Source organism: Microcebus murinus, chromosome 5 (assembly GCF_040939455.1).
Source record: "Microcebus murinus isolate Inina chromosome 5, M.murinus_Inina_mat1.0, whole genome shotgun sequence".
NCBI classification, from domain to species: Eukaryota; Metazoa; Chordata; class Mammalia; order Primates; family Cheirogaleidae; genus Microcebus; species Microcebus murinus.
This window is the reverse complement of record NC_134108.1, coordinates 20,787,976-20,800,773: the sequence shown is the minus strand read 5'-3', so window position 1 is coordinate 20,800,773 and position 12,798 is coordinate 20,787,976. Positions and strand designations below refer to the sequence as shown.

Below are 12,798 nucleotides of genomic sequence, written 5' to 3'. Positions count from 1 at the left end.
CCATGTATCTGGAAAGCCCTAGTATCTACACTCTATAAAGAACTCTCAAAACTCAACAGCAAAAAAATAATCCCATTAGAAAAAGGGCAAATGATATGAACACACATTTCACAAAAGAAGACGATATTGTTAGCAAATAAGTACATGAAAAGATGTTCATATCATTAGCCAGTAGAGAAATGCCAATTAAAACCACAATGAGATACCACCACACAATCATCAGCATGGCTAAAATGAAAAGTATAAACACCAAATGCTGGCAAGGCTGTGGAGATATGGGATCATTCGGACCCCTTGCTAGTGGGAATGTAAAATAGCACACCCCACTGGAAAATAGTTTGGCATTTTCTTAAAAAGCTAAACATGTGCTTAATATATGACCCAGCAATTGCACTCTTGGGCCTTTATCCCTGAGAAATGAAAACTTATGGTCACACAGTACATAAGTTTGTGTATACAAATGTTCATAGCAGTTTTATTCATAAAAGCCAAAAACTAGAAACAACTCAAATGTCCTTTAGTGGATGAATAGCTAAACAAACTATGATACATCTATACTATGGAATGGAATGTAGCAATAAAAAGGAATGAACTAGCACCAGGGAGCAGTGGCTCATACCTATAATCCCAGATATTTGGGAGGCTGGAGTAGGACCAGGAGTTTGAGACCAGCCTGGGCAACACAGCAAGACTCTGTTTCTAAAACATTTTTAATAATAGCCAAGCATGGTGGCACGCACCTGTAGACTTTTAGGTAATTTGTGTATAATTTGTTAACTCTTTTTCATAGTTTGAATTTCTTATGACTATGAATTACTTATACAATAAAAAATATTAAAATATTTTCATTTTAGAAAAAAAACAAAAAGGGTATTACCGGGTCCAAGACTAAGCTCAGTTTTAAGGCTTTTTATATCTACATAGACAAATTGCCCTATGGAAAGGTTGCCCTCAGTTCAGCACCTGTCAACCAACAAACTCCTCACATACACCCATACTGTCCCCAAGCATTACATTTTTTTTCACTATTGCCAATTTAAGAGGTGAAAAATTGTATCTTTTTAATTTAACTTTTGTTGCTAGTGAAATTGCATATTTGCTTACACACTTGTGGGCTTTTTCTTTTAGAAAATTATGTTCATATCCTTTAACCTTTTCAGTATTAGGGTATACATGTTCTCTTTCACCTTGGAAAGTACTTATATTTTATATAAATATATCAATTATATATTAAGGTTCTTAAATCTGTCCTTTATATGTATGTATGTTGCAAATATTTTCTTCCTTTGTCATTTGCTTTGTTACTTTGTATCTTATCTTTTTAAACATACAGATGTTTTCAATGTTTATATAATGATAACCTATCAATTTTTCTTCTATGTTTTCTGCCTTTGGTGGTATAAAGAGTCCTTCTCTAGTCCAAGATTATATAAATATTAACATTTATTTATTTCTGATTCTCTTATGGTTTTATTATTGTTTTATTTGCCTTTACTCTTTAATCCTATTTTTTCAGTTAGATTTTTACTACAAAAATACATTGATAGATTTCTTTAAAATCACCCACAACTTTACCATTTTAACTAATCATCGTATGTTCTCCTCTGGTCTTAGTTCACTTGATAAAAATAACAGCTTCTATTTACTGAGCAAACTATGTTAAATGCTTTACAAACATTATCTCTATTAATCTACACAACTCTGTGAGATAGAAATCACATTCCCATTTTACAGAGAGGACACTGAGACCGAAAGATTAAGAACTTGTCAAGGTTAGTTTGCTAGTTAGTAGCCATCTGAACATAGCTAACCTCTACACTTACATATTTAAGTATAAAATAATTTGTATTCTGTTTATTTAACTGTGTGTGAACTTTAATATTATGTTTATTCCTAATATCCATAATGATTTTAATAACAGCATATTATTTAATACAATAATATACCACAATTCAACTAACCATTTTCCATACTTGAAAGTTTGTAATGCTTCCTGGTTTTCACTGTTACATGCAACATTGAAATGAAAATAATTGTTTTCTATCTTCCTAAACTATTTCCACAAGTAATCATATTACTGGGTCAAATGATGCAAACCTTTTTTGTGACTGTTAATTATATTATGCTGCGTTGTCTTCCAAAAATGTTGTACCTGTTAGACTGGAAGGGTTGTACTATTTTTGCATAATCTGATTAACTTTAGATGACAGTTTTAATAAATTATATTTTAAGTTTTCTAAAGAACTATTTTCCTTTCTTTTTATAACCCAGGCTTATTTGTTTAATTAAAGGCAAAAAACAGGATAGAAATTTTCTAGTGCAACCTCTTTATTTTAAACATAAACAAATGGAGACCCCCAAATTTCAAGATTTGGCTGTGTTCACCTGCCTGGCCCCATCATAGCCAGCCATTCTAGTTATTTGTATTGGCCATTTAAATACTATGTCTACTCTGTATATATGCTATGAGGATGTTAGTATCTTACTTATTATGTACAATACTGGACATTTCACTTTCAAATTTTAGTACAAATTAATCAGATTAACTTGTTCCTTCCAGATTTGATACTAGTTACACTTTTGATCTAATCTTAAACTCTTCTAAGAAGAATTCTTCCAAGTAATTAAGATTCGAAGTTTCTTTGGGGGAGTGGGTGATGGTTGAACAAAGCACAAGATTCATGGCAAGCTCTTTTTTCCCTTCCCTTAAAAGGCCTAGAAGAAACATGTATAGGCTAAAACCAAAAAAGCAGCTGCAAAGTAAGGGACTCCTAAACCCTGTGCAGGAGGGGGAAAACTATGCAATCACACCCCTAGGTGTTTATAATCCAATTAAGCGCACTATAGAGGGGAAGGGCATGCCTCTAACTCTGCTAGGGAGAGGCAAAGACTTAAAATGTAACCAAAATGTTTGTACCTTCATAATACCCTGAAATTAAAAAAAAAAAAGAGAGAGAGACAAAAATGTCAAGGTCAGAGGAATCATAGAAACTCTTTGGAGTTCTACCACCTCATTTTATAGAGTAGAAAGCAAAGCCCTAGGGGTGAAAGGATTTGTCCAAGGTCACTCTAAAAGGTAGTAAATTGACTTAAAGTGTTTAGTCTAGAAGGTTACATAGAAAATAGTGCTGGCCAGGTGGGTGACTCACACCTACAATCTCAGCATTTTGGGATGCCCAGGTAGGAGGACTGCTTGAGGCCAGGAGTTAGAGATCAACATAGCAAGACCCTGTCTTTACAAAAAATTTAAAAATTAGCCAGGTGTGGTGGTGTGTGCCTGTAACCCCAGCTACTCAGGAAACTGAGGCAGGAGGATCACTTGAGCCCAGGAGCTGGAGGCTGCAGTGAACTGTGATCAAACCACTGCACTCTAGCCTGAGTGACAGAGCAAGATCCCATCTCAAAAGGAAAAAAAAATGAAGGCAGAAAGGAAGGGGGGATAGAAAGAGAGAAATAAGAAGAAAGGAAGGAAGGAAGAAAGGAATGAGAAAGGAAGGAAAGAAAAAAAAGAAAGAAAATAGTGCAGAGGTGGGTGAATGAATGCTCAAAGATATTAGGACCACAAGACGCTTAAAGGAAAATAAAGATCCGAAATATAAAAGTATGGAAAGAAAACACAGTTCTGATACCCAAAATGAAAAGCTCAATGAATGACTAAACATAGCTATTTTTGAAACAATTATATCAGCTCTGAAAATTTCATCTAAGTAAGCTCCACACGTGAATACTTTCAAGAGAGCTCATGAAAATAAATGGAAGAGACCACAAATTCTGACTTCCCAACATTCAAGCATCCCCTGTCCTCTAGATCTCTCACCCATCGAAGGATACAACTGCAACTTATTCTATATTTTAGCCTTCAAGCATCATTATTATGTTATCATCATCACTGTTAAGAAACTACCTAGCAAATGATATGAATGTTATTGAAATGATTTGAGGAAGGGAGAATAAAATTTTGATATCACATAAAAACTCCTGTCTCCAACTTGGAGAATTTAGTAACATAAAAGAGTTCAGGACTAATAAATCCATATTATTACATACAAATTACAAATTAATTTTTAAATGCATCTGTGAATATATTTTTTAAAGTATCAGATAGCAGGTTATGCACCCTGTAAGTTTAATGGGAAAAATAAATTTAGAAGTGGGCTTAAAGAATGGGTCATTATATCAAGTTAATGAGTCATGACCAGCATTTTTTTAAATGTAGTAAAAACTTAAATACCATAGAAAGAAAGGGTATGTACTATTTAGTGAAACTTGTTTAAATTATACGTGTATTTCCTGGATTGTAATATAAAATAGACTTTTTTACTGTGGGTCACTTCAAAAAAAGTATGAGAAGCAAGTTTAAGAAAACATTATGTAAGTAACAGAAACAATGAATAGATGTTCTAATGTGTCATGGCTTACATAAGAAACTGAAAAATATTTGGCTATAATGGTGAATGAATGCAAGGGAAATAATGTGAGAGTTTATATAGTAGAAGAACAGAGCAGAATACAGCAAAATCAGTGTTGAATTCCCAACGCCAAGAACAGTACATGCAATAAACATTTGTGGAATAAATGAATGAATCAATATTATTGAATTAATTAACTATAGGAGACCAGAGGCCATTAAGGATAGAAAAATATAATCAAAAACATGTATGAAAAAGTTTTTTATTTTTACAGAAGTACCAGAGAAATGACAAATTGAAGGGTATTTCGTATATATTTATACGTGTGTGCATATATGTATACACATGCAGTCATGTGTAACATAACCACAGGGATACATTTTGCGAAATGCATAGTTAGGTGATTTTTGTCATCACTGTGTGAACATCATAGAAGGTACTTACACAAACCTAGATGGTCTAGCCTACCACACACCTAGGCTAGATGGTATAGAGTAGCCTATTGTACAGGCTACAAATTTGTACAGTATGTTACTGTATTGAACACTGCAGGCAACTGTAACACAATGGTAAGCATTTGTGTATCTAAACATATCTAACATAGAAAAGGTAGTGTAAAAATATGCATAAAAGAAAAAATGCTACACCTGTATAGGTCACTTACAATAGATGGTCACTTACAATAGGACTGGAAGCTCTAGGTAAGCCAGTGGGTAGTGAGTGAATGTGAAGGCCTAGGACATTCCTGCACACTACTGTAGACTTAATAAACACTGTACATTTGGGCTACACTGAATGTATTTTAAAAATTGCCAGGTGTGGTTGCTGCTCACACCTGTAGTGCCAGCCACTCAGGAGGCTGAGTCGGAAGGATGGCCTCAGGAATTTGAGGCTGCAGTGTGCTGTTTATCCAGCCACTGCACTACAGCCTGGGCAACAAAGCGTGCCCTTGTCTCTTAAGAAAAAAAAAAAATTATAGACAAACTAAGGCTTAGAGAAAATTAAGTCATTCCACTGCGATGTTAGGATGACTACACATCACTAGACAATAGGAATTTTTCAGCTCCATTATACGAGAGGACCACAGCTGTATATGTGGTCCTTGTTGACCTGGTTTTTGCGAGGCCTGACTGTGTGTATACATTTATATATGTAAATACATATACACATTTACATATAAATGTATAAATGTATCTATAGTATGTATAATCATACATTAATACATATAGATCCCATACTTTTATCCCTACACAAATCTGATAAGAGCCCTCCTTAATGAGCAGTCCTGAGGGAGGGAAGGAAGGAAAGAAGTAAAAGGACAGAGGGAAGCAGAATAAATGAATGAATGAATAATAGACGCTGATAGCACAGGAGCTTGTTTTCATACTGCTCTCTACCAGAAACATTCTCAGCTTCCTTTCTTCTACTATAATAGATATGTTCAAGAAGCCAAAAACACATAATGTGACTTTGTGGATTTGAGAGTGTGTGACCACAGGAAGGAAAGGGAGGAAGCACATATCAGCAAGCGTCTGAATCGCTAAGTTTGGAGCATACTCCATACCAATGAAACAAATAATTTCCTTACTTCCTTGCCTTCCTTCCCCCAGAGCCATAGTGAGAAATCAAGAATGTGACGAGAAAGCGCGCCCTGGACGTTTGCCCAAAAGCCCGGGTCTGGGTGACGGCCGGAGAAAGTTCCCACCCGCGGCATCTACCTCCCGGGCTCCTCACCATGAGCATCGCCTCCTCCATCCACTTTTCGGTTTCCTCCGCGGATACCGAGAACGCGCCGCCCGTAGACAGCGTGGACGCCGCCTTCGCCTCCATGCCGCACTGGGCTGCCACTCAGAGCCCGGGCCACCGCGGAAGAGGAGCTCAGGCAGCGGAACGCGGCGAGCGCGGGCCATCGTTTCCAGGGGAGTCGAATGGCAACGCACCCGGGAGTGATTTCTGAGCGGACCTGGACGCGCCGGACTAGTGAGCGGCGGCGGCGGCGCGACAGGGCAGAAAGCGCAGCTGCTGTGCCGTAGTCCACGCCCCCTTCCCGCTCCGGTGACAGTCTCCGAGGAAAGTCGCATCTGTGATTTCTGGAGAGCACCAAGCAGGACGACGGCGCTCCTGCTGGGTCGTACGGGCCAGGTGACAAAGAAACGGTTTCCTGGTGAACCAGCCCCTCACCCCTAGGCAGCCCACATCCCCAGGGCCTAAAGATGCTGAGATCTATGTGGAATTTTCTGAAACGTCACAAAAAGAAATGCATCTTCCTGGGCACAGTCCTTGGAGGTGGGTGATAGCGTGCTTGGAAAGGGGTATTGGGAAAAGGGGGTGGGAGAGAGGTGACTTTCTTCTAAAATAGGGAGAGGCCAGTCAGTCCTAGTCTGGGATATGTAGGGGGTTCGTTCAACCATCAGTTGAGGAGCAGGGTGGCAAACCTCCGAGGTTCTTTCCATCTCTGCCGTTGGGGGAATTTCTCTATACCCTTTGTCCTGTCACTGCCTCTTACTCTGTTTCTCGCCTTATTCCTTTTTCTCACGGACCTTGGGAGAACTCATCACAATTTAAATTTATGTTTCAAGGCACCATTCTCTTATAGATACATATTTTTTTAATTCTCTTCTATTGCTTTCCTGTAGAATTCTTCATTTCTATCAGGCACTCTTAGTACTTTGTCTGGTTTTGGCCCTTTGTAGGAGATTCATGATATTCCAGAAGACTTATCTAAAGGCTGCACTTCGGGTGTTGTTTAAAGTTGATTTGAATTTTTGAAAACAGCACAATAGTACTGAAGGACTGGAAAATATAGACTAGATAAAGAAAAATCAATATTTCAGCTGTGTTTCTGCCATTTTAGAATACAAACTATGCAGTAAGAAAAATGCCTGAGGTATGTTTTGCAATATTCCTCAGGATCTTCAAGGTTGGGATCATTGCCCATCTAAGCTGACATAACTGAGCTGCACAGGCTGAGAGGAGATTTCGAAACAAATAAAAATCTTTAGACTCTTTTGTCATATTACACTCATGTCATAATATTCAGGGATTTGAAGGAGAGAACAAAGACTTGTGGATTATATGAGAAGGAACCTTATCTAGGAACTTTTAAGAGGGAGCTTTTTAGAACTTGAATTTTTGAGAAATATTCTATCATTAATGGCATGCTTTGGTTACGGAAGTACTTAAGAATGGAAGTTTCCCAAAGAATTTGGTTGCTTTTCTCTTACTATTAGATTATATTCTGTTACCTTCCAACAATTTGAAATTAACAATACCTTTAGCATCAACAATTCAGATTTGGTGATTCTTGAAAGTTTGAAACAGGTTTTTCTTCATAAGGCAGGGATAGTGTTCTGCATGTCTCTGAGGTCAGTCATAAATTGATAATGAACATACATAAATTTTGATCACCGTCTTTGAGGATTCCTTTATATATAAAGTCTATTTTCTGATATCTTCAGCCTCTGATGTCTATATTTAAATCATGCCAAGAATAGAGAGTACATTTTATTTGTAAAAGCTAAAAATGAATATAGCTTTATTTATGATGGAAGAATATAAATAAAATATTTTTGCCAGTACTGAAGGATGGAAAATTATCTCTTCAGCAATCTGAGAAAGAATAGCAAGGAATAGCATACCCCTTCAGGCTTATAGAATAACCTAGTGGTAGATCAGAAATAATCACAGGAGATGGAAAAAAGTAACGTAAAAAATAGTTATAGATTTTTTAAAAATTCTATTGAAAGCTTTATAGTTTTAGGTAAAGAAGAATGAAAAGAAAACTGATTCAGAGGGATGGAAAGAGAAAATAATCCTTGTGTTTTATATCAAAAAAGAAAGTCAATATAAAAAGAAAGAAAGAGCAGACAACCAGGATTGACATTTGTTTGAACCTCATATTCTTTCTGCTTCAGGAGGAAAGTTCTATAACATGTTAGAATTTTAATTGATCTAATAGATATTTATCAAGTACCTTTAGTACTGAAGGTAATATGATTGGAAACACAAGATTTACAGATTTTTATTAGTAATAGCTACCATTTATTGCGTGTCCACGTTATACTAGGAACTGTACTAATCTCTTTCTATTCAATGGGGATGATGGCAGGGCAGTTATTGTTATCCCCACTAAAACGTGGCAACTAGAGCCCTAAAAATTTAAGAAACTTGCTAGGGCCTCAGAGTTCGTAACATAAAGCTGGAATTCAAATACAGGTATGTTAGACCCTAAAGCATATTCTCTTTCCACATCATGCCACTGTGCCTTCATGGACTTTATGCTCTAAAGAAGGACAAACAAGTATACAAATAATTAAAATATAAAACCATAAAAGAAGTAAAAAAAATGCTATATAGATCAAACTGGCTAATAGCATATGCAGTTGTAAAAAAATTCAGGAAAAACTTCATGGGAGAAGTGGGACATTTTGACAGGCTTTGAAGCTGGGTAGTATATTAACATGCATGCTCAAAGAATTTTGGATCAGTGGCCATTTTGGGGAAAAAAACCTAAATTTTCAGGCTGGGTGCAGTCGCTCATGCCTGTAATCTCAGCACTTTGGGAGGCTAAGGTGGGAGGGAGGATCACTTGAGACCTGGATTTCAAGACCAGCCCAGGCAAAATAGAAAGACCCCTCTCTACAAAGTAAATTTTAAAAATTAGCTGTGCATGGTGGCACGTGCCTTTAGTCCTAGCTACTCAGGAGGCTGAGGCAGGAGGATAACTTGAGCACAGGAGTTCAAAGCTGCAATGAGCTAAGATCTCACCACTGCACGTCAGCCTAGGGTACAGAGCAAGACAATGTCTCAAAAAAAACTCTGAGTTGAAGACCTTCTTAAGTAGCAATTTCCATTTGCCTGAATTTTGGATGAGTAACTGCTTTAAATCAATTTGTACAATTTGGCCAGTTTGTAAAAAGAATAGAGCAGTGGGTCCCAAACTTTTTGATGTGAGGTCTGCTTTACACTTGTAAAAATTAAGGACCTTAAAGAGCTTTCTAAATTTTGTATCTATTAATAGTTACCATATTCGAAATTAAAACCAAGAAATTTTAAAAAATATTTATTAATTTGGTTTTTTTTAGATAGGGTGTCTCTCTGTTGTCCAGGCTGGTCTTGAACTGCAGTGCTCAAGCTATCCTCTCGTGTCAGCCTCCCAAGTAGCTGGAATTATAGGCTTACACCACTGTGCCCAGTGTAATTCATTTTAAAATAACAACAATAAACCAATTACATATTAACATAAATAACATTTTTTAAAAAATTAGAAGAATGGCATTGTTTTACATTTTGAAGATCTCTCTTAATATTTGGCTTAATTGAAGAAAGCTAGAGTCTCCTATCTCTGCATTCAGTCTGTTGTAATACCACACATCATGTAACCTCTAGTACCCCATTGTACATTCATGGGAGAATGAAAATGAAAAAGACAGATATGATTTCAGTATTACTGAAAAACAGTTTTGACTTCACAGATTCCCTGAAAGAGTCTCGAAGACATCCAGGGATCCCCCAGGCCACACTTTGAGAACCATTGCTGGAGGACAGAGAACTTCCAGATTAATATTTACTGACATACTGATTACTGACATACTGACATACTTTCTAAAAAAGCCCAGCACATTGATTTGGATTTATACCTTAAGTCCTGTAATCTCTGGCCTCTTCACAGTTTTTATCATTCATTCATTCTTTCATTCTGTCATTCAACAAACATTTGAATGTGAAAAAGTGCCTATTCTCACTACACTGGGCTCTGTAAATACAAAAGAATAAGACATTTACTAACTTTGAAGAACTCATGGTGTAGAAATGGAAATAAACTAAAGTAGTGTGATAGTAGTATAGTACAGAAATAGAGCAGGATGCTGTGGGAGCATAGATGAGAGAATGGCATGGAGATGTCTGGCAAAGCTCCATAAGGAAGAGTTTCCACTTAAGTTATAAATCTACCCAAGGAGAAGGGGCAAAGCAGAAAAAGGGGCTGAGGTTCAGAGACTGCTTTTGATAAATCTAAGTATTTTACTACAGCTAACCAAATGAGAAGTGGCAAAAGATGCATTTGGAGAAGGAGCCAGAGTGCAGATTGTGAAGGGCCTTCCTTATAAAGCCATTCTATATAATTTAAACATTATCCTTTATACTAGTGCTTCTCAGACTTTAATATGGATAAAAGTCACGAAGGAGCTTAATAAAAACATAGAATCATTTTTCTGTGTTTTCTGATTCTGATTCTTTAGGTTCAGAATGCAGTTCAAGAATTCCATAATTCATTCAGCAAATATTTATTGAGCTCCAAGTGAGTATCAGTCAGAGTTTTATGTATTGGGGATGCAGCATCATATAAGACATTTGGGGGATTTTTTACAAGGAATGTCCTTAAAGGCTTCATTTTTAATTACCCCAAGTAATTCTGGTGTGAATGGAACAGGGAAACCACTTAAGAAATGATGGCAGGATGTTGAATTCCAAAAAACAGGAATAATATAGTCAGATTTATGTTTTAGAAAATCACTTTGCATATAAAAGATGGATTAGAAGGATGTGAGAAGAGTTAGGAAGGTTTTGATGCAGTTCAAGAACACTAATAATATTCAGTGTCTATATAAAAATAATGATAAGGGAATTGTAGAAAAGTAGCAGTATTTAGAAAATATTTCTGAAATAGAATCAGTTCTGTAGCAGGATTTGGTGATCTGTTGGATTGGGAATCATGCTAATAGATTATTTTCAAACTCTTACTGAAATTATTAACCTAGTGAAGTAGTTGAATTGCAGGATTTCCATCCAGAAAGAGAAGCCTAAGAGATGGTTTAAAACAACTGAATTATTGAAAGATTAGAAGATATTTTGTTTTACCAACAATGTTATGAAGGGAAACCTCAAAACATTTTATGTTTATTTTTGGAGGTATTTAGTAACTTTTCATTATTCGTAAATAAAGTCATAGCTACAAAAGAAACTTTAAAGCTTATATATTCCCAGTCTTTTATTTTATCAATGAAGAAATTTAGACAGAGAGGCAATGACTTCCTCAAGAGTCACCTAACTATTACGTACAGTTAGTGCCAGAGCTATCAATACCTCCTGTCTTCCAAGCCAGAATTTAGACTGCCAGTCAAGTATATAGATAGTCCAGGGATCCATATGTTAGCTAATGAATTCTCTGCCCTTATTTTTCTAGGGAGACAAATCTGACAAAATCAGAATTTGTGAATTTTGAGTATGAGAGCTTGAGTGAATTAGATCTTATGTAGGCACCAACTTCAGTGCTAACTCAGCAAAAATAATGGATTGTGTGATTTTAGCCTAATTTCATGTATTAGTTTGCTAAGGCTACCTTAAGAAAGTACCACAAACTGGTTGGCTTAAGCAACAGAAATGTTTTGTCTCACAGTTCCAAAGGTTGGAAATCCGAGATCAGGATTTGTGCCTTCTATGGGATGTAAGGAAAGGCTTATAGATGGCTGTCTCCTCTGTGTTTTCGTATCCTCCTCCCTCCGCCAGTTTCTGTGTCGAAGTTTCCTCTTCTTAGGACACCAGTCATACTGGATTGGGAGCCACCCTGATGACCTCATTTTAACTTGATGACCTCTATAAAGATCCTCTTTCCAAATAAGGTCATATTCTAAGGTACTAGGGCTTCAACGTATGTATTGTGGGGCAACACAATTCAACCATAACAATTTGTTTTCTTTTTTATTTTAGTTAGAATACAATGCATTTATCAAACAAATAATAGTTTCTAAAAATTTTTTATCAGATTTGTGAGAATGTGGTGAAAACAATGGACCTTTTCCCCAGGAAAACCCATATACCAATTAAATTTATTGTTATTCCAGAAAGATTCTTAGCTATGCAAAGGGTGTCATTTCAGTGTTTTATTTTACAATATAATTTGAGAAATATAATCATTTTATACATAACTTTCAGTAATCTGTTGTGTAAATAAAATATAAGCAATTTATTCAGATCTATTTGTTACATCAGAGATGCCTGTCAAAGTTACTTTGTGAAATATAAGTCAATCTCCTTATCAATATTGTGGCACTATCGTCGGTTTATTTAGGATGGATAACAGAAAAGGTAGCCATGAAACTACTTATATGAACTTTTATTTTTTCTTTAAGTATGGTTATAATATGTTTATTTGCATGCAAACATAGCAATAGCAATCATACTTTATTTGTCTAATTATTTTAGCACATGCCCTTTTACTGAACTATTATTTTTAAGAATATATAGGCCGGGCGCGGTGGCTCACACCTGTAATCCTAGCTCTCTGGGAGGCCGAGGCGGGTGGATTGCTCGAGGTCGGGAGTTCGAAACCAGCCTGAGCAAGAGCGAGACCCCGTCTCTGCTATAAATAGAAAGAAACTAATTGGCCAAC

General features: G+C 36.4%; 2 protein-coding genes across 2 annotated transcripts in view; one reads left to right on the top strand and one right to left on the bottom strand.

Annotated features, from left to right (window-relative positions):
- The window catches only part of ADAT2 (adenosine deaminase tRNA specific 2), a 34,518-nt gene extending 28,225 nt beyond the window's left edge, over window positions 1-6,293 (bottom strand). Inside the window, exon 1 of the mRNA XM_012768519.2 lies at window positions 6,144-6,293. Within this exon, the coding sequence (XP_012623973.2) occupies window positions 6,144-6,239 (96 nt within the window). The 5' untranslated portion in view covers window positions 6,240-6,293. The remainder of the gene's footprint in view (window positions 1-6,143) is intronic.
- A 74-nt stretch (window positions 6,294-6,367) lies between these two features.
- Window positions 6,368-12,798, top strand: part of PEX3 (peroxisomal biogenesis factor 3) — a 39,123-nt gene continuing 32,692 nt past the window's right edge. Inside the window, exon 1 of the mRNA XM_012768517.3 lies at window positions 6,368-6,695. Coding sequence (XP_012623971.1) covers window positions 6,623-6,695 — 73 coding nt within the window. The 5' untranslated portion in view covers window positions 6,368-6,622. The remainder of the gene's footprint in view (window positions 6,696-12,798) is intronic.